We start from the raw sequence: 23,770 nt of genomic DNA on the forward strand, positions 1-23,770 counted from the left end.
CTTGGAGGTTAGTGAACATCCTACTAAAGAATGAATGGGTCAACCAGGAAATTAGAGAAGAATTAAAAAGATTCACAGAAACTGACAAAAATGAAAGCAGAACTGTCTAAAATCTTTGGGATAGGCAAAGGTGGTCCTAAGAGGGAGATACATCTCAATACAAGCCTCCCTCAAAAAATTGGAAAAATCTCAAATACACAACCTGACACCTAAAGGAACTGGAGGAGAAACAGCAAATATAGCCTAAACTGAGCAGTAGAAAAGAAATAATAAAGATTAGAGCAGAACTCAATGAAACAGAGACCAGAAGAACTTCAGAAGAGATCAACAAAACCAGAAGCTGGTTTTTTGAAAGAATTAATAAGATAGATAACTCCCTACTCAGATTTATTAAAAATAAAAGAGAAAAGACTCAATAAAATCATGAATGAAAGAGGAGAGATCACAACCAATATCAAGGAAATACAAACAATTTAAAAAATGTTTTAGGAGCAAAAGAAAAAAAAGAAAAAAGGGGGAGGAACAAACAGAAAACAAAAAACAAGGGGGAGTATCCTCTGACTCTATGTACTGTAAATCCCTCGACTTCCCCTGGAACTTTCCAGTGCTGTTTGGAGAAATATATGCCAACAGATTTGGCTATCTGAAAGAAATGGATGCATTTCTTGAAACCTAGAAATTACCAAAACTGAAACAAGAAGAAATAGAAAACCCAAACAGACCAGTAACCAGTGAGTAAATTGAAGCAGTCATCAAAACCCTCCCAAGAAACAGAAGTTCATGCCAGATGGCTTCTCAGGGGAATTCTATCAAATATTTAAAGAAGAAATAATACCTATTCTACTGAAGCTGTTTCAAAGGATAGAAATGGAAGGAATACTTCCAAACTTGTTCTATGGGGCCAGCATTACCTTGATCCCCAAACCAGACAAGGACACCACCAAAATGGAGAATTACAGACCAAGATCCCTGATGAACATGGATGCAAAAATTTTCAACAAGATACTAGCCAATAGGATTCAACAGTACATTAAGAGGATTATTCACCAGGACCAAGTGGGATTTATCCCTGGGATGCAAAGGTGGTTCAACATTTGTAAAATAATCAATGTGATAGATCATATCAATAAAAGAAAAGACAAGAACAATATGATCCTCTCAATAGGTACAGAGAAAGCATTTGGCAAAATACAGCATCCATTCCTGATTAAACTCTTCAAAGTGTAGAAGATATGGTCTATATATACAATGGACTACTACTGAGTAATTAGAAAAGACAAATATCCACCATTTGCTTCAACGTGGATGGAACTGGAGGGTATTATGCTGAATGAAGTAAGTCAATCAGAGAAGGACAAACATATGGTTTCATTCATTCAGAGAGTATAAAAATAGTGAAAGGGATTAAAGGGAAAATGAGAGAAAACGAGTGGGAAATATCAGTGAAGGTGACAGAACATGTGAGAGACTCCTAACTCTGGGAAACAAACAAGGGGTAGTGGAAGGGGAGGTGGGGGGGGGATGGGGTGACTAGGTGACGGGCACTGAGGGCGGCACTTGACGGGATGAACACTAGGTGTTCGTGTTGGCAAATTGAACTCTAATAAAAAAATATACAAAAAATAAACAACAACAACAAAAAACAAGGTGTAACGATAGAGGGAGCATATCTCAATATCATAAAAGCCATCTATGTAAAGCACACAGTGAATGTCATTCTCAATGGGGAAAAACTGAGAGCTTTAAGATTAGGAACGTACAGGGATGCCCATTCTCACCTCTGTTATTCAACATAATACTAGAAACCCTAGCCTCATAAATCAGACAACAAAAAGAAATAAAAGGCATTCAAATTGGCAAGGAAGAAGTCAAACTCTCCCTCTTTGCAGATGACACGATACTGTATAAAGAAAACCCAAAAGACTCCATCCCAAAATTGCTAGAACTCATTGCAATTCACCAATGTGGTAGGATACAAAATCAATGCACATAAATCAGTTGCATTTCTATACATTAACAATGAGACTGAAGAAAGAGAAATTAAGGAATCAACCCCATTTACAATTGCACTCCAAACCGTAAGATACCTAGGAATAAACCTAACCAAAGAGGTAAAGGATCTGCACTCTAGAAACTACAGAACACTTATGAAAGAGATTGAAGAAGACATAAAGAGATGGAAAAACATTCCATATTCATGGATTAAGGAAATAAATATTGTGAAAATGTCTATGCTACCTAGAGCAATTTACACATTCAATGCAATCCTTATCAAAACACCATGAACTTTCTTCACAGAGTTAGAACGAACAATACTAAGATTTGTATGGAACCAGAAAAGAGTCTGAATAGCTAGAGGAATGTTGAAAAATAAAACCAAAGCTGGGGGCATCACAATGCCTGACTTCAAACTGTATTACAAAGCTGTGATAATCAAGACAGCATGGTACTGACACAAGAACGGACATGTAGATCAATGGAACAGAATAGAGAACCCAGAAATGGACCTTCAACTCTACGGTCAACTCATCTTCAACAAAGCAGGAAAGAATATCCAATGGAAAAAAGACAGTCTCTTCAATAAACGGTGTTGGGAAAATTGGACAGCCATATGAAGAAGAATGAAACTGGGCCATTCTCTTACACCATACACAATGATAAGATCAATATGGTTGAAAGATCTAAATGTGAGACAAGAGGGATACCTCGGTGTCTCAGCTATTGAGTATCTGCCTTCAGCTCAGGGCATGATCCCTGATCTGGGGTTGAGTCCCCCATTGAGCTCCCTGTGTGGAGCTTGCCTATCCTCTATCTATGTCTCCACCTCTCTCTCTCTGTGTCTCTCATGAATAAATAAATAAATAATAAATAAACGTGAGACAAGAATCCACCAAAATCCTAGAGAAGAATACAGGCAACAACATTTTAGAACTTGGCCACAGCAACTTCTTGCAAGACACATCAATGAAGGAAAGGAAACAAAAGCAAAAATGAACTATTGGGATTTCATCAAGATAAAAAGCTTCTGACAGCAAAGGAAATCATCAACAAAACTAAAAGGCAACCTACAGAATGGGAGAAGATATTTGATACATGATACAACAGATAAAGGGCTAGTATCCAAGATTTATAAAGAACTTGTCAAACCCAATACTTACGAGACAATCAATCCAGTCATGAAATAGGCAGAAGACATGAACAGATATTTCTCCAAAGAAGATCATACATGGCCAACAAGCACATGAAAAAATACTCCACAACACTTGCCATCAGGGAAATACACATAAAAACCACAATGAGATACCACTTTACACTGGTGAGAGTGGCTAAAATTAATAAGACAGGAAACAACAAATGTTAGCAAGGATATGGAGAAAAGGAAGCCCTCTTGCACTGTTGGTGAGAAGGCAGGTTGGTGCAGCCTCTCTGGAAAACAGTATGGAGGTTCTTCAAGAAGTTAAAAATAGAACTATCCAATGAGTCAGCAATTGCAGTACTAGGTATTTACCCCAAAGATATAAATGTAGTGAAACAATGGGACACCCGCACCCCAATCAATGTTCATAGCAGTAATGTCCACAATAGCCAAACTGTGGAAGGGACCCCTGTCAGGATGAGCCCTGGGAGATGTATGGCAGTGCTGAATCACTCTATGGGATTCACATGAAAGGACTGTAAGGTTAACTATGCTGCAATGAAATGAAAGTCTTGCTCCAAGAAAAGAATGAAGGATAATGGACATGGAGCACTGGTCCATATGTAGCATGTAGGAAGCAACTTGAGTCATGTCTGTTCCTCACCTTGGCACACAAACTCCCAGCTCTGAAGGAGGCATGACTGGTCTTGGCAGTCTATCCAGAGCCTCCCGGAGAGCTAGTTCAATGTTGGCGTGTGCCCTGGGCAGGAGCCTTCCTGGTTCTTCAGAGGTCCCTCCACTGCTCCTGGGAGTTGACACAGGGCCTAGGTTTCCTCTTCCTCTCAGAGTCTGAATTAAGCATCTCAAATCCCTGAGCACCAAAGCTGCATCATTACTTAGTTCAGGACCAGAAGTGCTAGGCTTCTGTCTCTGGCAACTCCTATGAATGCCCACATTTTTTCTCTTTCTTCTTCCTCACATTCATCTCCATCCCTCCATTTTTTCTGCCCACTGCCAGAACAGGCAGCTTTCTTTCCCTCCAATGCTTCACAGTTCCTGCACCAAATGCTGGGGGTTGTGTTGTTCCCCCTTGATTTTTCAGAGGTCCCAGATGAGTCCAAGTCATCATACATGCCCACTGAATGGTCTCTCAGACCCTGATGTCATCCTTTCTTCCTTTTCTTGGGAAAATGTTGATCACAACACCAATTATGTTCCAGTTGAGGAGCACAATGTGTTTGGCAGAAAGTTGCCTGACAGCTCTGGACTCTGCCTAGAGGTCTTGAGCACCAGGAGGACATAGCAGAAAAGGTCTTCCATGACCCCACAATGAGTGTGTTCAGTTGCAGCCTTTGGTTGTGAGGACACCATAGGCTCACCTATCTTTGATGCGGAAGAGTGCACGAGGGGCTGGATGGGGCCTGAGGAAATCAAAGGGTCCCTGTGTGCACAGGAACTCTCCGGGGCAGGGCCTGCTGCCCTCACACAGGGCTCCTGGTCACTGAGGTTTAGGGCACAAATATCTCTAACTTTGTCCCAGACGTCTCTCACATGTACAGGAGAATAAATTTCCATGGTCAACGAAGACACTCCACCCAGAAGCTTGCTGGAGCTCAGGCCCAGGGTGTTTCCTAACTGGTCTGCAGATGCGAATGTGAGTGCCCTTCAGCCAGGGCAGAAGATGCAGCCTGGCATCCGATTCTGTCCCTGTCAGCTCTGGGACATAACATTATAGGATCTCCTCACCTGCAAATGGAGATACAAATTTGTGGGGGACTATAGGAGACTCCAAATGGATAATGCACATAGTATGGGACCTGTGCATACATTTTGTCATGAATGTTGAACAAGGACATGGACACCATATGGGATATAGAATGGTACAGGGTTTATTAAGAGATATAGGTGAGACCACCCCCCACACTGCATGGAGGGAGGCCTTTGAAAGGTTCATGCAAGGACGAAAAGAGGGTACAAGGACTGTGAGGAATGGAATAGAAAACTTGATCCTAAACTTTCATTAGTGGCAGATACTTATCTATGATGCATGAATTTTTTTCTCTACACCTTAGTGGGATGGAAGTGAGATCTGCACTGTGTTGTATTGCAGATATGATGAATCCATATCACTATATAGGAAGCTGACACATGATTTACAGACAAAGAACAGACTCAGTGAGAAGGGACATGTATTTCATCAAGGTACTTCACATTCTTTGGAATAGCCTGATGAGTCTTAAACATTACAGTGATTGGAAATGGGTGATGGCAAACATTTTTTGCACATTGTATTTCTTTGTGAAGCAACCAACAGCAAAATGTTTGGCTGCAGCTGAACACCACAACAAGAGAGTGGTCCTTTAGCAATTATTCTGACAGCAGGTTGGTTGGCAGCAAGGCTGACAACAGTTGGATCCACAGCCTTGGGCTAGGCACCCAGGCAGGCAGCAGCAGGTGGGTTGGTAGCAGGTTCTTCTGCAGTACACAGGGTTGCAGCAAGCTGGCTGGGAGCATGGTGTGGAGCAGCAACTAGAGCGGCAGCAAGGCTGGCAACAGCTGGACACACAGCATGTGGGCTTGCAGCAGGTGGTCCTACAGCAGGTGGTTTGACAGCAAGTTGGGCGGCAGCAGCAAGGTTGGCAGCAGCTGGACCCGCAGCAGCTGGACCCACTGCAGCCTTGTCCACAGCCACTGGACCCACAGCAGCTGGGCTGGCAGCAGCTGGACACACAGCATGTGGGCTTGCAGCAGGTGGTCCTGCAGCAGGTGGTCCTGCAGCATGTAGGCTGGCAGCAAGGGGAACAGAATGAACCAGTCATGCTGTCAGTGGTGGAAGGTGAGCTTCTGTTTTGCGTTGTGGTTTTTAGATTCTGTACCCTATTCCTTCCATTCTGGGGCTTTTATACACTGGACCTCCTGACATTTGGACCAATGGGCACAACGTTCCTTGTTGTTGTTTAAATAATTTTCAATAATCACTGAGGGAAGTGTAAAAGAGGAACTTGTTCCTAAATGTTATGAATCCTTAGGAAATAATTGCTTATTTGCTTCTTAATTGAGAATAACTCATAGAAACATTCTCAGAAGGAAGGAAGGTGGTCACATCAGCAGCCTTGTTCTTGCTTCAGGGACCATGGGATCATGTGCTCTAGTTTCCACTGGCCTGAGGAGTGTCAGCAGTGGTTCTTCCCCAGCTCTGGTCTCTGGGTTGTCTGTAGATGGAAATGTCCCTGGGGGAGTGGGGACATGAGGTTTATCTGTTCACAGGGAGCACCGGAATCCATGCCTGAGCCCAAGTCAGTCTCCCCACAAAGCCTGATGGGAGACACCCTGATGGCATATGCTTCTTGGAGCACCCTACCCCATCTGCATATCCCAATTCCATCGAGGACCTCGGCCCAACGATGTCTAGCATCCTATCTTCCAAATGGCTAGGCAGAACCGAAGCAGGCGGGCAAAAGCTGCAACAGTACACTGGGAAAAGCAATTATCAACCTGTGTGACCAGTGGTCTTGATTTAGTCAGAATTGTGGGCTTTCTCAGCATATGGATCTTTCACTGATATGCTGGGGTAATTTGGGCAAAGCACAATGACCTCATGACTCAACCCTAACTCATTTTTAACATATTTGTTTACTTCACGTATGCACTGTTTTGTTTTCTCCTATTTTTATTTTTATTTTTTATTTTTTTTATTTATAAATTAATTTTTATTGGTGTTCAATTTACCAACATACAGAATAACACCCAGTGCTCATCCCGTCAAGTGTACCCCTCAGTGCCCGTCACCCATTCACCCCCACCCCCCACCCTCCTCCCCCTCCACCACCCCTAGTTCATTTCCCAGAGTTAGAAGTCTTTATGTTCTGTCTCCCTTTCTGATATTTCTCACACATTTCTTCTCCCTTCCCTTACATTCCCTTTCGCTATTATTCATATTCCCAAAATGAATGAGAACATACACTGTTTCTCCTTCTCCGGTTACTATGGCCAAGTTCAAAAAGGGTGTTGCCTGAGTTCTTCTCTGGGATTTTGATGGAATCTTGTCTCACATTTAGATCTTTCATCTATTTTGAGTTTATCTTTGTGTATGGTGCAAGAGAGTGGTCCAGTTTCATTCTTCTGCATGTGGATGTCCAATTTTCCCAGCACCATTTATTGAAGAGACTGTCTTTCTTCCAGTGGATCGTCTTTCCTCCTTTATCGTATATTAGTTGAGCATAAAGTTCAGGGTCCACTTCTGGGTTCTCTGTTCTGTTCCATTGATCTATATGTCTGTTTTTGTGCCAGTACCACACTGTCTTGATGAACACAGCTTTGTAGTACAACCTGAAATCTGGCATTGTGATGCCCCCAGATGTGGTTTTCTTTTTTTAAAATTCCCCTGGCTGTTTGGGGTCTTTTCTGATTCCACACAATCTTAAAATAATTTGTTCTAAGTCTCTGAAGAAAGTCCATGGTATTTTGATAGGGATTGCATTATACGTGTAAATTGCCCTGGGTAACATTGACATTTTCACAATATTAATTCTGCCAATCCATGAGCATGGAATATTTTTCCATCTCTTTGTGTCTTCCTCAATTTCTTTCAGAAGTGTTCTGTAGTTTTTAGGGTATATTTTGAGAACCATTTGAATGGTAAATGGTTCTCCAACCTTTTATTTTCAGGTTGTAGGTGTCCTTCTGTCTAAAATGAGTCTCTTGTAGACAGCAAATAGATGTGTCCTGTTTTTTTATCCAGTCTGAAACTCTGCGCCTTTTGATGGGGTCATTAAGCCCATTCACGTTCAGAGTTACTTGAACTTCTTCTTAAAGGGGAGTTTTAAGAGCCCCCTTAAAATTTCTTGCAGAGCTGGTTTGGAGGTCACATATTCTTTCAGTTCCTGCCTGTCTTGGAAGCTCTTTATCTCTCCTTCCATTTTGAATGAGAGCCTTGCTGGATAAAGTATTCTTGGTTGCATGTTCTTCTCATTTAGGACCCTGAATATATCCTGCCAGCCCTTTCTGGCCTGCCAGGTCTCTGTGGAGAGGTCTGCTGTTACCCTAATATTCCTCCCCATGAAAGTCAGGGACTTCTTGTCTCTTGTTGCTTTAAGGATCTTCTCTTTATCTTTGGAATTTGCAAGCTTCACTATTAGATGTCGAGGTGTTGAACGGTTTTTATTGATTTTAGGGGGGGATCTCTCTATTTCCTGGATCTGAATGCCTGTTTCCCTTCCCAGATTGGGAAAGTTTTCAGCTAGGATTTGTTCAAATACATATTCTGGCCCTCTGTCCCTTTCGGCGCCCTCGGGAACTCCAATTAAACGTAGGTTTTTCTTCCTCAGATTGTCATTTATTTGCCTTAATCTGTCTTCATGGTCCCTTAATTGATTGTCTCTTTTTTCCTCAGTTTCCCTCTTTGCCATTAACTTGTCTTCTATGTCACTCACTCGTTCTTCCACCTCGTTAACCCTCGTCGTTAGGACTTCTAGTTTGGATTGCATCTCATTCAATTGATTTTTAATTTCTGCCTGATTGGATCTAAATTCTGCGGTCATGAAGTCTCGTGAGTCCTTAATGCTTTTTTCTAGAGCCACCAGTAGCTGTAGAATAGTGCTTCTGAATTGGCTTTCTGACATTGAAGTGTAATCCAGATTTTGTAACTCTGTGGGAGCGAGGGCTGTTTCTGATTCTTTCTTTTGAGGTGAGGTTTTCCTTCTAGTCATTTTGCTCAGTGCAGAGTGGCCAAAAACAAGTTGTATTGGAACACGGGGGAGTATCACTGGTCCGTCCAGCTGGTCTTCTGGGGGAGGGGCCTGCTGTGCTGATTTTCAGGTGTTAGCACTTGGGGGAGCTGCTCTGCCCCTGCCTGCTGCAGGGCTCAGCGGGGGTTGTTTACCCCGTGGGGCCCCAGGAGGAACAGCAGCAGTTGCTATGGCAACTCTGGAAGCCTGGATTCAGCCTCTGCAGGAACTACGGGGCTCGGGGCTCTCGGTTCTCCGTCTGCACGGCCTGGAGGCTCCGGGGCGGGGCCGCTGATCTGCTCAGCTCGGGGCAGGAGCGTCCTCGCTGTCCTGGGCCCTCCCGGCCTCTGCCTGTCCCAGGGGGAGGCCGGATCCTGGGCTGTGTCCCGGCGTCCTGTGCTCCGGGGCCTGCGCTGTTGGATTCGCGCTCCCGCCCTGCAGCTCCCTCCCCGGAGCCGCTCCGGAGCCCCTCCGAGCTGCTCTGGTCGGTCGGTCCCTCCGTGCGCGCTGCAGCCCTTAGGGAGCTCGGTGCACTCTCCCGGGGCGCAGGTGCCTGTTAGTGTCCCCGGGAGCCCGAGGGCATCCCCGCCCTCCTGGGTCCTGCTCCAACTCCCTGCGAGCCCCTTTCCGCCCGGGAAGGTTGGTGCAGCTCCTGCTTCTCCGGGACGGGGCTCTCCTGTCCTGGGGACACTCGCCCCGGCCTCAGCCCGGCTCCTCGCGGGGCCCCTCCCCCTCGGAGGCCTTTTGTTCCTTTATTTCTTTTTCCCCGTCTTCCTACCTTGATAGAAGCGCGGACTCTTCTCACTGTAGCATTCCAGCTGGTCTCTCTTTAGATCTCAGGCCGAATTCGTAGATTTTCAGGATGGTTTGAAGGTTATCTAGGTATTTCGGTGGGGACAGGTGATTTGGGGACCCTGCTCTTCCGCCATCTTGCCCCCTAGGTTACTCCTGTTTTCTCCTATTTTTAATTGAAGGGGTAGTCTTGGTGATAGTGCTCCTTTTTATAAATTATAATACATTAAAATCAATAATTTCAAATCTGATAGAATATCACCGAGTGAACCCCCATGTCGCTATTACCAGGTTAACAAAAAGAACTTAATTTAATCCCCTTCAAATTATAATCCTTATTATTCCCAAAGGTATGTATGTATTTTAGTGACTCACACATTGTGTATGTTAATAGTTCATTTCAGATGCTTTTAGAATTGGCTACTTTCACTTTATATCATGAATGTGAGACTTACGCAGGCACTTCATTCATCCCTTTTCTTTATAGTTTCCCAATGTATACAAATGATATATTTGTCTATCTACCATTAATATATAAGTGGGTTGTTGCTGTTTGGGACTTTTGAAATTATTACAAATATCAAAATTTTGTATGAATTCTATTGTACAAGTCTTTTGACTTTATTTATTTATCTATACATTTTTATTGAAATAATACCATGAGGTGGATTGTTCATGTTATTTCTCTGTGAGAATGTTTATATTATAGGAGCGCCTAAATATATAAAGTGAACAGTAATAGACCTAAGGAGAACAACATATAACAATACAATAATAATAGAGATCTTTTAATACTCTATTGTCTCCAATGTATAGATCATCCAGACAGAAAATCAAAACATGCATGGGTCTTAAACAATATATTACAATAGAGGGAATTAAGAGACATATACAGAACATTCCATTCAAAAACAACAGAATACATATTCTTCTCATATGCACATGGTAAACTTCCAGAATAGATCATATGTTAGGCCACAAAATAAGTCTTAATAAATTTAATAAGATTAAAATATATCAGGCGTCTTTTGTGGCAGCAATAGTATGAATCCATAAGTCAATTAGAAAAAACCTGCAAAATTCACAAATATATGAAAATTAAACAACAGTGCAATGAACAACCAATGGGTCAAAGAACGATTCAAAAGTGAAATAAAAAAATACATTGAGACAAATGGAAATGGAAATACAACATACCAAAAATTACGTGATGCAGCAAAAGCAGTTCTTAGAGGGAAGTTAAAAGTGATAAATGTCTACATCATGAAACAAGAAAAATCTCAAGTAAACAACCAATTTTTCATCTCAAGGAACTTGAAAAATGAACAAAGCCCAAAGTTACAATAAGGTACAATAAGGAAGGGAATAATAAAGATCAGAGGAGAAATAAAGGCACTTCCTAATCTCACTATGGTCAAAGGAATAGCAGACAAGGAACAATTGTTCTGACCTTTGCCAAGACAGCCAAAACTATCACATGATTAGATGATGCCAAATAACAGAATGTAGCTGGTGATGATTCTTGATTTTCTCATTTCTAGAAAAGGTTCCTAAATAGTATTCTCAATTAAGGAAATGATCAAACACTAAATTACAGAACCTTCAAAACACTAGGGGAACAACTTCTTCCTTGAAAATTCTTCAGTGACTATAAAAAAACAAAAACAAAAACAAAAGCATAAACAACAAAAAAGGAAAGTCCTGCCCTTTGGTCCACATTGGGGAGTTCAGTGCATAAAAGCCCCCAAACAGAAGGAGACATCAGTCAGAATCTGAGAATCTTACCTCTGAAATGAAGCCAACCCCCCAATTCGTGACACCATGACCAACTCGTGTTGCACCTCTTGCTGCCAGCCTACGTGTTGCAGGACCACCTGCTTCAGGACCACGTGCTGCAAGCCCACATGCTGTGTGTCCAGCTGCTGCCAGCCCAGCTGCTGTGGGTCCAGTGGCAGCGGGTCCAGCTGCTGCCAGCCTTGCTGCTGCCGCCCAACGTGCTGTCAAACCACCTGCTGCAGGACCACCTGCTGCAATCCCACATGCTGTGTGTCCAGCTGCTGCCAGCCCAGCTGCTGTGGGTCCAGTGGCTGGGGGTCCAGCTGCTGCCAGCCTTGCTGCTGCCGCCCAACTTGCTGTCAAACCACCTACTGTAGGACCACCTGCTGCAAACCCACATGCTGTGTGTCCAGCTGCTGCCAGCCCAGCTGCTGTGGGTCCAGTGGCTGCGGGTCCAGCTGCTGCCAGCCTTGCTGCCGCCCCAGTTGCTGCTGCACACCCTGCTCCCAGCCAGCTTGCTGCACCCCCATTTTCTGCAGGAGAACCTGCTACCAGCCCACCTGCTGCTGCCTGCCCGGGTGCTTAGCCCAAGGCTGTGGATCCAGCTGCTGTTAGCCTTCCTGTTGCTCATCACCTGACCAAAGAAACACCATTTGCACACAACACCTTCCTGTTAACTGACTTGCCATTTAGGACAAATTTCCTTGCTTGATTTTGCTGAAAGTCACCATGCAACCATGAGATTTTTTTTTCATATGTGTTTTTATAAGCTTGTGAATCAGTTTGATGTTGTACAGAGGACTTCCTCCAATTCTCTTCCTTTCAAGTATGTGGATCTTGTGTCAGTTTCATAAATCCTTGATACTAAATTGTCGTCTTGGTTTCTGAAATCAGGATCATCTGTTCCCTCTAAGTAGGTTAGGAAAATAAGTCTCCAAAACTTTTTCATAGGTTCCTGCAACTGATTAATAACCTTCATAATTATATATATTTTTCAATGTGCTCATGGTTCTTTCTCCTGCTTTCATCTTTAGATGCAAGTATCTTACTTATATGTTTCTTAATAAAGGCTATATCATAATTCACCCTATATTGTGTTTTGTTTTACTGTACAATATTCCCAATATAGGAACTTATGTACATATTGGGTACAATATGCATTATCTGACCTGAGCTACACAACAGCCTGTCATGAATTATATTCTACATTTTAAAGTGATAATATTTCACTGTGTAATTTAATGTAGTTAATAATGATAAACTTAGATACAGGATTGGATCATTTGTTCCTGCTCAAAGACAACTACATTGACATGTCAATAGAAGTAGCAATAATATTTAGTACTGAACACTAGTAAGCTATGCAAATGTATTTATTCTTTACAAATGGAAGAAACAATCCCTCATATATGCGGAAACTGTTCAAAAATCAGTTTCTCACAACACAGCAAGCAGTATATACATGGAAGGGCAGGTGGGAGCTGCCTTTTGGAGCTCTCAAGAAAACACATAGCCTTTCCTGTTTCCACATGTTCAGTCACACATGCAATTCATCCTCATGAAATAGTTAGCATCCACTGTGTCCTCACAAGAGAGACTCTTATCTAAACTGACTTTCTCTGTATTGTGTAAATCCAATTCTGAATAGTCTCCTTCTACTAAATCTCTCTCAATATAATAAGAAAATAAATAATTCTCTGCAATAAAAAGTGGACTATATATTGTATTCCCCTAAAGTTATGGAAATTGCTCACCAAAATGCTATTAAGAAATTCAGGTTAAGACAAAGTTGAAGACTCAGAGACTATGTAATGGGCATGTATGACTTTGAGTAACACATGACCTATGAACCATCCAAGAAACTAAACAACCGCTTGTATTTTCTGAGGCCAACTATGAAGAACTTGAGGTGAATTAAGATCATGTTCCAGGGGGGTGAGACGAATGTGAGGAAGAAGAAAGAGGAGAAACAAAACAAAACAAAACAAAACGATGGGCATTCATTAGGAGCCGCCATAGATAGAAGGCTGGTGCTTCCAGTCCTCAACATATTAACAATGCTGCCTGGGTGCTCAAGGATGTGAGGCCTGATTTGGGCTCTGAGAGGAAGAGGAGACCTAGGCTCTGGGTCACCTCCTGGAGCAGTGGAGGGACCTCTGATGAGCTAGGAAGGTTCCTGCCTGGGGCACGCGCCAACATTGGAGACTAGCTCTATGGGAGGCTCTGGACAGGCTGCCAAGACCAGTTGTGCCTCCTGCTGGTCATTCAGAGATGGGGGTTTGCATTCAGAGGTGAGGAATGGATCTGACCTGGGTTGCTAGGTAGGGACCAAATGCTTCATATACATTACCTTTAATTCTGAAGAAAGTTTCAAGGAAATATAAATATTCCCATTTTAGAAAAGAAGAAATTAAGATCCAGAGAGGTGAATTCATAGTTTGTTTCCTCAGAAACACTATCTCAAGAAAAAGAACCAAGTGGACATTTTTTTAGGATGTGCATAGCAAACTCGCAGAGAATTGAAGAAATGAGACAGGTAAAAATGTATATGAATCTAGCATCACTGTCTGCAACTGAAGCTTAAGCCTGATGGAAAATGATCAGAAACAGTGTAAAAAAATACACTTTAGAACTATCCTACTTGATGAAATGGAGCTGGAATCTTTATGGACAACTCTCCAGAATCATTGGTTGTGTGTTTTTCTCAGTATTACATGCATAGACTGAATGACTTTCTGCTGTTGCATGAAGAGAATCCTTAGACACAGAGATGTACATATGGCTATTGGAAGCTGGCCTGAGCACACTGAGATCCAAGATATGTGATTTGTTGTGTCAGACAGTTTAGGGTGCTATAATGAACGTCCACAGACTGGGTGGCTCACACAATAAAATTTATATGCCACAGTTCTGGAGGCTGGGAAGTCAAAGATCAAGGTGCTGGCAGTTTAAGTGTCTGCTTGAATCCTCTTCCTGGTTTGCTGATGGCTGTGTTTTGGTTGTATCTTCAAGTGGCAGAGAGAAAGTAAGAGAACTTTGGTCTCTGTCTCTTATTATAAGAACATCAATCCTATTATAGGGGGTTCATCCTCATAACCTCTTCCAAATATAATTACCTCTTAAAGATCCCATCTCTAAATGTCATCTCATTGGGGATTAAGTTGTCAGCAGATGCATTTGAAAAGACACTAATACTCAGCACATAGAAGTGAGGTATTGAATATATCATCTACAATGAATACATCATCTTTGTTCCTCTCAGAGTAATCTCTGTTTTTTCAAGGTGGTGGAGACCCACAATTTCTAGAAAAAGATGAATAAGGAAAAGAAGGAGGAGGAGAAGGAAGGAGAAAAAGAGAACTATAGAGAAGAAGAAATCATAGGAAGGAGGGAATGAAGAAAGGAAAGAAGGAAGGAAATAAGAGAGGAATGTTGGCAGAGAAGAAGGTGGGGAGGAAAATAAAGGGGTGTATAACAGGAAGTCTAATGGAAGAAGCGGCAGCTACTGGCACTGTAGTAGTGTGCAACGAATACTCATCGTCTCCATCTTTTGCTAGTAGTCCTATATTTCCTTTATCTTAGCCAATGCTTCTATTATTTTGGATATTTCTATTATTTTGGATAATGTCCCAATGGAGTAGCCCAGATAATCCTGTCCAATGGATCTGAGTGTCTGATTACTGATACACAGATGGACAGACCCATAGATATTCCAGTGAAATCTCCTGTGTTCCAGATACCTTTCTCTCTGCAGTCTACCTTTTTATGATAATTATCCATCACCAAACAGTGACCCTTTTCTCTACATGCTGGTCTACTAACATGAGGAGTCCAAAATGACTAGGTGACAGTTTTTCATTAGATCATGTCCTCTGGCTGAAATGTCCCTCGTATAGACATTTGTTTTTCCCAATTGAGAATGAGATTTGCTATGGGATCTTCATAAATGTTTTTTATGATATTGGGGTATGTTCCCTCCATCCCTACACTGTGGAGAGTTTTAATTAAGGAAGTAAGCTGCACTTTGTCAAATGCTTTTTCTGCATCAATTGAGAGGGTCATATGATTCTTGTCCTTTCTTTTATTAATGTGATTTATCACATTGATTGATTTGTAGATGTTGAACCATTCTTGCATCCCAGGGATAAATCCCATTTGGTTGTGGTAAATAATCCTCTTAATGTACTATTGGATCCTATTGGTTAGTATTTTGGTGAGAATATTGGCATCCATGTTCATCAGGGATACTGCTCTGTAATTTTCCTTTTTAATGGGTCTTTGCCTAGTTTTGGGATCAAGGTAATATTGGTCTCATAGAATGAGTTTAGAAGTTTTCCTTCTGTTTCTACTTTTTGAAACAGCTTTAGAAGAATAGGTATTCATTCTTCATTAAATGTTTGGTTGAATTCCCCTGGGAAGACTGAACTCTTGTTTGTTCTGGTTCTGAACTCTTGTTTGTTCAGAGTCTTTTGATTACTGCTTCAATTTCCTTGCTGGCTATGGGTCTGTTCAGGTTTTCTATTTTGGTAGTTTATATGTTTCTAGGAATGCATCCATTTCTTCCAGATTGCCCAATTTGTTGGCATATAGTTGCTCATAATATGTTCTTATAATTGTTTGTATTTCTTGAGTGTTGATTGTGATCTATCCTCTTTCATTTGTGATTTTATTTATTTGGGGCTTCTTTTCTTTTCTTTTCTTTTCTTTTCTTTCTTTTCTTTCTTTTTCTCCTCCTCTTCTTCTTCCTCCTCCTCCTCCTCTTTCTTCTTCATAAGGCAGGCTAGCGGTTTATCAATTTTATTAATTCTTTCAAAGAACCTAGCGTCATTGATTGTTCCACTGTTATTTGGTTTCAATTTCATTGATTTCTGATCTAATCTTTATTATTTCTCTTCTGCTAGGTTTAGCCTTTATTTGCAATTCTTTTTCCAGATCCTTTAGATGTAAGGTTAGCTTGTGTTTTGAGACTTATTTATTGAGAAAGGCCTCTATTGCTATATACTTCCATCTTAGGACCATCTTTGTTACATCCCAAATGTTCTGAACTGTTGTGTTTTCATTTTCATTTGCTTCCATGATTTTTTTTAATTCTTAATTTCCTGGTTGACCCATTCATTCTTTAGTAAGATGCTCTTTAACCTCCAAGTATTTGACTTTCTTCCAAATTTCCTCTTATGATTAAGTTCAAAATTCAAAGCATGAAAATATGCAGGGAATAATCCCAGTCTTTTGGTATCAGTTGAGACCTGATTTGTGACGCAGTATGTGATCTATTCTGGAGGATGTTCCATGTGCACTGGAGAAGAATGGGTATTCTTTTTTTTTAATAAAGGTTTTATTTATTTATTCATGAAGACACAGAGAGAAAGAGAGAGGCAGAGACACAGGCAGAGGGAGAAGCAGGCTCCATCCAGGGAGCCCGACATGGGGCTCGATCTCAGGTCTCCAGGATCATCCGGCTGAAGGTGGCGCTAAACTGCTGGGCCACCAGGGCTGCCCAAGAATGGGTTTTCTGTTGCTTTAGGATGGAATAGGCCACTTTTTCTACAAAAGAAACTTATGACCATGTGTACTCATGGTTATGCTCACTGGGAGTATTTCTTCTTTCTACGGCCTTTAAACTTAAATGGTACTGAAATGTTATAGCTGTTAATGGGTCTATCAATTGATTTAAGTTTAAGATATTCCATAATTATATACCATGATCCATTAGGTTTTTGGAGGAGCCAGTTTGGCAATCAAATGAAGTTTGCTGGGAACTACCATACCTGCATTCTTTAAGTCTTTGAGGGAGCACTAAATTCTGCTGGTCCACATGAATTACTACTGCTTCTGGTTAATACATTGGTTAGGAAGAGAGGAGTGTTTAGGGTCTCTTATTCGGTCTTTGTTTCTATTGTGGCTTTTACTTCATATGTCTGGAGATATCTGCACTTCTGTTGTAAAGAGTGCAGGTAGCTGATAGATTCCAACTGTTAGCAACTTCAGGATCTTCATCACCTTTAGAGCTAAGGGCATGTTTTTTCTGTAAACCCATGGCTCATAATCACACACCATAAAAGTACTAGGGCCTAGCATCTTCTTCCCAACATGGGAACTTACTGATGGCCGTCTTTGCTCTGGATATCTCCATTGGGTTGACCAATGTTTTGTCAAGCCCGCATGGTAGGCTTATGTTCTCCTTGCCTAATGCTGTCTATTTCATACATTTTTGGGAAAGATGTCATACCTACATTGCAGTTTGTAGGTTTTTGCCACCTACTCTCCCTTACTCCCCCACCTTTTTAAAGATTTTATTTATTCATTAGAGAGAGAGAGAGAGAGAGAGAGAGGCAGAGACACAGGCAGAGGGAGAAGCAGGCTCCATGCAGGGAGCCCGACGTGGGGCTCGATCCTGTGTCTCCAGGATCAGGCCCTGGGCTGAAGGTGGTGCTAAACCGCTGAGCCAGGGATCCCTGGGTGGCGCAGCGGTTTGGCGCCTGCCTTTGGCCCAGGGCGCGATCCTGGAGACCCAGGATCGAATCCCACATCGGGCTCCCGGTGCATGGAGCCTGCTTCTCCCTCTGCGTATGTCTCTGCCCCCTCTCTCTCTGTGACTATCATAAATGAATAAAAAAAATAAAAAAAAAATCACTCTGCTAAACCGCTGAGCCACCTGGGCTGCCCTTACTCCCCCTTTTAAATCTTTCATTCGCATTATTTCCTAGTAAACTTTTTACATTCTTTTTTTTTTTTTAACTTTTTACATTCTTAATGCTGTTTCAGTGTCTGATTCCTGGAGGACCAAACTAACACACAATGGAAGGATTCTGCTACTCACTACGTATAAGTAGCATGGAAATGAGTATAAAGTGGACCTTAATACCAATTAGACCCACATGAGATAGACATGAACCAGAACTCCATTTATTACCTGGCCTCCATATGCATGCACTTTAATAGAAGGACTCCTGGTATCAGAGTCAGCACAAGCTCTGCATCAAACACCTTTGGAAATATTTGGGTTTTCACCTTTCCCTAGTGTATAGTTACTCGGACATATGATTATAAATCCTTTGTGGAAGGATTGGGGAAAAACATGCTACACACACATGCACACACACACACACACACATTTCACTGTTGCAGAATCTTTCTCAAGAAGACTAAACCTCTCCTTTATTTGAAGAGTTCTACGTTGGAGAACTGACTCAGGTCAGGAAATTGAATGGGAGGTCATAATTTTCTATTGAAGTGTCTGACATCAGCTTCTGATTCACTATTGTTGAATCTTTTCCAATGTTTATGGCAGTGCCAGGGTAATACTGGTACTGTGTTGGATGCACAATTACCTCACCCTTAAGGAAGCGATAGTCTATTGGTCAGATCTCTGTGAGTCAAGGATGGCTGGTTGACATTTCTTCCTATTTTGGTAATTACTTCTACCCTGACTCTGTTCTTCTGGCACCCCATTTCCCAGTTCTCTATCATCATCTTATTCCATCAACCCTGGCAATAGAGGATTACCACCACTGTTCTTTTTAATGACGCACATGATTTACTGCCTTTGTGATGGAATGTCCTTTGGGACCTTCCAGGGAATATGATCAGTTTGTGGGCCCTCTGACAAGAAATAAATCCAATCTACCATGTAAATTTCTCTGAGCCTTTCTGACTCCATTCTCTAGCCAATCAGAACAGTTCATGTTCTGTGGACCATTGCAAAACATTACTAGAAAGCACTTATCTATGAGGTTAACCTTGGCACTTGCTTATCTATAATGCCACCAAAAAGATCAAGGGGAGAAATTTTTTGATCAATGACATATGAATGACTATTGTTTCCACATATTGTTATCCTTTTTCTACAGTATGGGAGGGAGAATGAGAACATGTCAGCTTATAATTTCTAAATTTGAAATGTAGTTTATGTTGAGTGAGGGATGCAGAATTTAACAAAACAGACAAAATACAAGATTATCACAGGAAGAAGAAAGGGAGAAGAAAAGCCTCTTTATTAAAAATAAGCACGATGGATTAATGTGTTATGTGGTAAAAATTGAAAATATGAGAATTGTGATCTCTTAAAGAAGGTATCTGCCTTCAACTTGGCCCATCCATAATGGGAGGGAAATACAAAATTTCCAGAAAAATCCAAGGGTTGACCTGCATGTGAGATAGAAATGAAATAAGTATTTTGATCAAGCAATTCTGTGAGCAATCTACTCCTTATTTCTATTCCTTATCCTGGTTATATTAACATGGATGTGTTCATTTTATGATAACCCATCAAGTTAGAAATTAATAATTTGCATACTTTTTAAATGAATGGTATATCTAAAAACATTTAAACATGTTAGATCCAAAAGATAAATCAGATATCACCTTAACTAATCCAATTCCCATGTTAAATGTTAGCAAATAAGAAAAAAATACAAAAAGTTGGTAAATTGAATTTAAATTAAAAAAAGAAAAATAAAAAAATAAACTATAAATGTGTTGTCAGTGACATGAATTCACATATTCTGCTGGTTCACAAGGTTAGGTCTAAAGTCTCCAACTCATCCTGATCTGTCAACTACCCCAGTTCCATTACTGAAGTCCCATATCTGGGGAAAACCCTTATTCCAGGGTAAATCAAGAGTAATGGTCACACAGGAAATACATTAACTGATGATTGCTTAGTCCCTGTGTATTGCTGCTGTTTCTACACATTGATTGATTCTATCCTGTGATATGGAAGAGATGATGCCAGACATATTCCACCCAAGGGTCTTTAAGGGAACTGGGATACACAAGTAGGGTAGGGTGCTAGGAGAGACAGATGTCTGCGGAAGCTCTGAATCAGGCTTTTCTGGAGAAACAAACTTGGGCTCAGGCATGGATTCAATTTGTCCCTCTGAACATATCAGTATCATGCCCCTCACCTCAGAGATATCTCCAATCTACATGCAGCCTAACAAATAAAGCTGGGGAGGTACCACTGCTCTGACCCCTCCAAACACACCCCAGGCCAGTGGGAACTAAGTCACATGATGAGATTATTGTTGAAGCAGGAAAAATGCTACTGATGTGACCATCTTCCTTTCATCTGAAAATACTTCTGTGAGTTATTCTCAAATAAGAAACATATTAAGCATCTATTTTCTAAAGATTCATAACATTAGGGAAACAATTTCCTCTTTTACAATTCCCAAATTATTAGGAAAACAATGTAAACAACAAGGAAGTCATGCCCATAGGTCCAAATTTGGGGATCCAGTGCATAAAAGAGCCCAGAACAGAAGGAGACATCAGTCAGAATTTGAGAATCTTATCTTGGAACAGAAGCCGCCCTTTCCCCCTTCCTGACACCATGACCAACTCGTGTTGCTCCCCTTGCTGCCAGCCTACATGCTGCAGGACCACCTGCTGCAGGACCACGTGCTGCAAGCCCACATGCTGTGTGTCCAGCTGCTGCCAGCCCAGCTGCTGTGGGTCCAGTGGCTGTGGACAATGCTGCTGTGGGTCCAGTTGCTGCCAACCGCCTGCTGTACCCCTGTGTACTGTAGGAGAACCTGCTACCAGCCCACTTACTGCTGCTTGCCTGGGTGCCTATCCCTGGGCTGCGGATCCAGCTGCTGTTAGCCTTGTTGTCAGCCAAATTGTTGCCACACCACCTACTGTAGGACCAACTGATGCTGCCATCCAGATGCTGTGTGTCCAGATGCTGCCAGCCTTATTGTTACTGATTACCTCACCAAGAACCACCATCTATACACAATACTGATTAGCCATTTGGGAAACAAAGACACTACCAAATGTTGCTGAAAGCCAGCATGCAATCACCAGCATTTCTGTTACTCATCTGCCTGTTTACAAGCTTGTGAATCAGCTTGATGAAGTGTGTACCCTTTCTCCCTGATTCTCTTCTTCCTTATGTCTTGTGAGCCCCCTGCCAGTTTCATGAATCCTGATACAGAGTCAAGATCTCTGCTTTGACTCCATAGTCAAGATCTTCATCCTAAGTACCTTATCTGTACAAGTATGTTTTCTTTTTTTTTTATAAATTAATTTTTATTGGTGTTCAATTTACCAACATACAGAATAACACCTATGTTTTCTTTCTTAGTGTACTCATGGTTCTTGTATGCTTATTTCTTCTTGTCATGATCCTTTTGAATGTCTCCCTAGATGCAGGGATCTCACCTATATTTCTTAATAAACTCTGTACCATTCTGCATCCTCTTTGGTTTTCATGTCCTTGTTCCACATACTCAACATAACGATGTTTACGCAGGTCCCATGCCAAATGTGTTATCCTTTTGGAGCCCCATATAGTCTCCATAAATTTGTATCTTCATTTGTAGATGAGGAAATCCCACAGCGTCATGTCACAGAGCTGACAGGGACAGACTCAGATGCCAGGCTGTATCTCCTGCCCTGACTGAAGGACGCTCACATTCCCATCTGCAGACCGCTCAGGAAATACCCTGGGCATTATCCATTCTGAGCCCTATGGTAGCATCCCTCAAGTTAGATTCTCCATTTTCAGATGAGAAAATTTCATTGTGCGATGTTGTGTTGGTAAAAATGGACAACCTCAGAACAAAAACTGGGTTTTCTACTCCTGTCAAGGGCATGTACATTTACATATCAGGACAAGTAGAGATGAAACGGGACTGAGTACTAGCAAGATGTGCACTTGAATTTATCCTTAGCAATAGAAGAATAATCCCATATATATATACACAGATTATATATATATATATACATACATATATCTCTATATCTATCTATCTATCTATCTATCTATCATCTATCTATCTATATTTGTATTTGTATTTGCCAAGTTCTTCCCAAATCAACATCCCACATCTCAGTGAGCAGCAGCTGTTTCAGTCAGGCAGCAGTGGTTCATTTAAGAGTGCTCATGAATGCAGGGAAACTTTCCTTGTCTCAGGGTCTGACCAGCCCCTCATGTAATTGATCTGCATCAAATAATTTTGAGCATCCATTGTGTCCTCATAAGAGAGGGGTTCATTTATCAGGATTTGTTCTTCAGGATCATATAAATCAAATTCTTGTATGTCATCTGTCCCCAGAATACTTTTTTTTAAAAGATTTTTTTTAATTTTTTAAAAATTTATTTATGATAGTCACAGAGAGAGAGAGAGAGAGAGAGAGACAGAGACAGAGACAGAGAGAGGCAGAGACACAGGCAGAGGGAGAAGCAGGCTCATGCACCGGGAGCCCGACGTGGGATCCGATCCCGGGTCTCCAGGATGGCGCCCTGGGCCAAAGGCAGGCGCCAAACCGCTGCGCCACCCAGGGATCCCCCTGAATACTTTTTAAGAGCAAAAAGGAATTAAGTATTTCCTGCAAAATATAGACCCTATGGCATGCTTCCCAACTTTAAACCAGCTCGCTTCAATGTAGTATGGTTCATTTTCAGGAGGGTTGTTAACTTACTAAGCGCTTGACATCAATGTCTGCTACTGACAAACAGTACATTCAACAGAGACACCCACAGTGAGACAGAGCGAATGCTGTTGGTTCCATGCAAAGCCTCTGTGTTTCATGCCACTGTGGTTTTGTTAATGGTCTCCAGGGTAAGTACTGGAGCGACTGAGGAGAGAGATGTGGTATGTTATCCCAGACTCATCTAGAGCCCCTCAAGGGATAGATACTCTCTTGTGGGCAATGATGTTGGACACAGAGAGGGAACACTTCTGTCCCCATACCCATATCTGTCTAAATGATTCTCTAATCTTTCAGTCTTTTTGATTTGAGATCTCAGACCAAGTAATCAAGTTTTTCACCACTTGCGAAAAGGCCATGAACACCATTTTCTCAGCCCACTTTTCTTCAAACAAAATGTAAAACCATCTGTGCTTCTTATAGTTCTTTTCACTGGGACTGTTCCCACTTTCTACTCCCTTTTCAGATCAGAAGTTTTTGATGTGATGCAAAAGTTCCATTATGCGGCATAAAAGCTGCTACTGGGGCTATCGATTGATAAAATTCAAGGTATTACATTATCATATGTCATATTCCATTAGGTTTCTGCAGGAATCAAATGGAATTGAAAACAAATAGTGTATCATTTAGTCATTTAGGTCAGCACCAAACTCTGGATATGAAATAGCTTCCTGTTAGTACCTTGGTCTGGAGGTTTAACTTGTAAATATGAGGTATGGTTTATGTTAAGTCATGGACATAGGAGTAAACAAAAGAGGTAAAACCAAGGCTATAGAGGGACAAAATCTATTTTACACTATTAAGGATTTTAAATAAGATGTATTTCTGCTATAATTCTCTAAATAAAAGAACTGTGACCTGCTACAGAGGTATCTGCTAAAGATTGGCTGAAACAATAAGG

At 41.6% G+C, this 23,770-nt stretch overlaps 2 protein-coding genes across 2 annotated transcripts; one reads left to right on the forward strand and one right to left on the reverse strand.

Annotated features, from left to right (window-relative positions):
• Nucleotides 1-5,002: 5,002 nt before the first annotated feature.
• On the reverse strand, nt 5,003-6,026 carry LOC129504498 (keratin-associated protein 9-2-like). The gene has a single exon (XM_055317226.1). It carries the CDS (start codon nt 5,953-5,955, stop codon nt 5,497-5,499), a length of 459 nt encoding a protein of 152 aa, XP_055173201.1. The 5' UTR covers nt 5,956-6,026; the 3' UTR covers nt 5,003-5,496.
• A 5,384-nt stretch (nt 6,027-11,410) lies between these two features.
• On the forward strand, nt 11,411-21,631 carry LOC129510925 (keratin-associated protein 9-1-like). The gene is made up of 3 exons (XM_055327275.1): nt 11,411-12,040; nt 16,363-16,373; nt 20,615-21,631. Exons 1-3 carry the CDS (start codon nt 11,476-11,478, stop codon nt 21,176-21,178), a joined length of 1,140 nt encoding a protein of 379 aa, XP_055183250.1. The 5' UTR covers nt 11,411-11,475; the 3' UTR covers nt 21,179-21,631.
• The last annotated feature ends 2,139 nt before the right edge of the window (nt 21,632-23,770 follow it).

Source organism: Nyctereutes procyonoides, unplaced genomic scaffold (genome assembly GCF_905146905.1).
Source record: "Nyctereutes procyonoides isolate TBG_1078 unplaced genomic scaffold, NYPRO_anot_genome, whole genome shotgun sequence".
NCBI lineage: Eukaryota > Metazoa > Chordata > Mammalia > Carnivora > Canidae > Nyctereutes > Nyctereutes procyonoides.

Coding starts and splice junctions, on each gene's coding strand:
- LOC129504498 (XM_055317226.1), bottom strand. CDS start 5,955: ATGACTGGTTCATTCTGTTCCCCTTGCTGCCAGCCTACATGCTGCAGG.
- LOC129510925 (XM_055327275.1), top strand. CDS start 11,476: ATGACCAACTCGTGTTGCACCTCTTGCTGCCAGCCTACGTGTTGCAGG.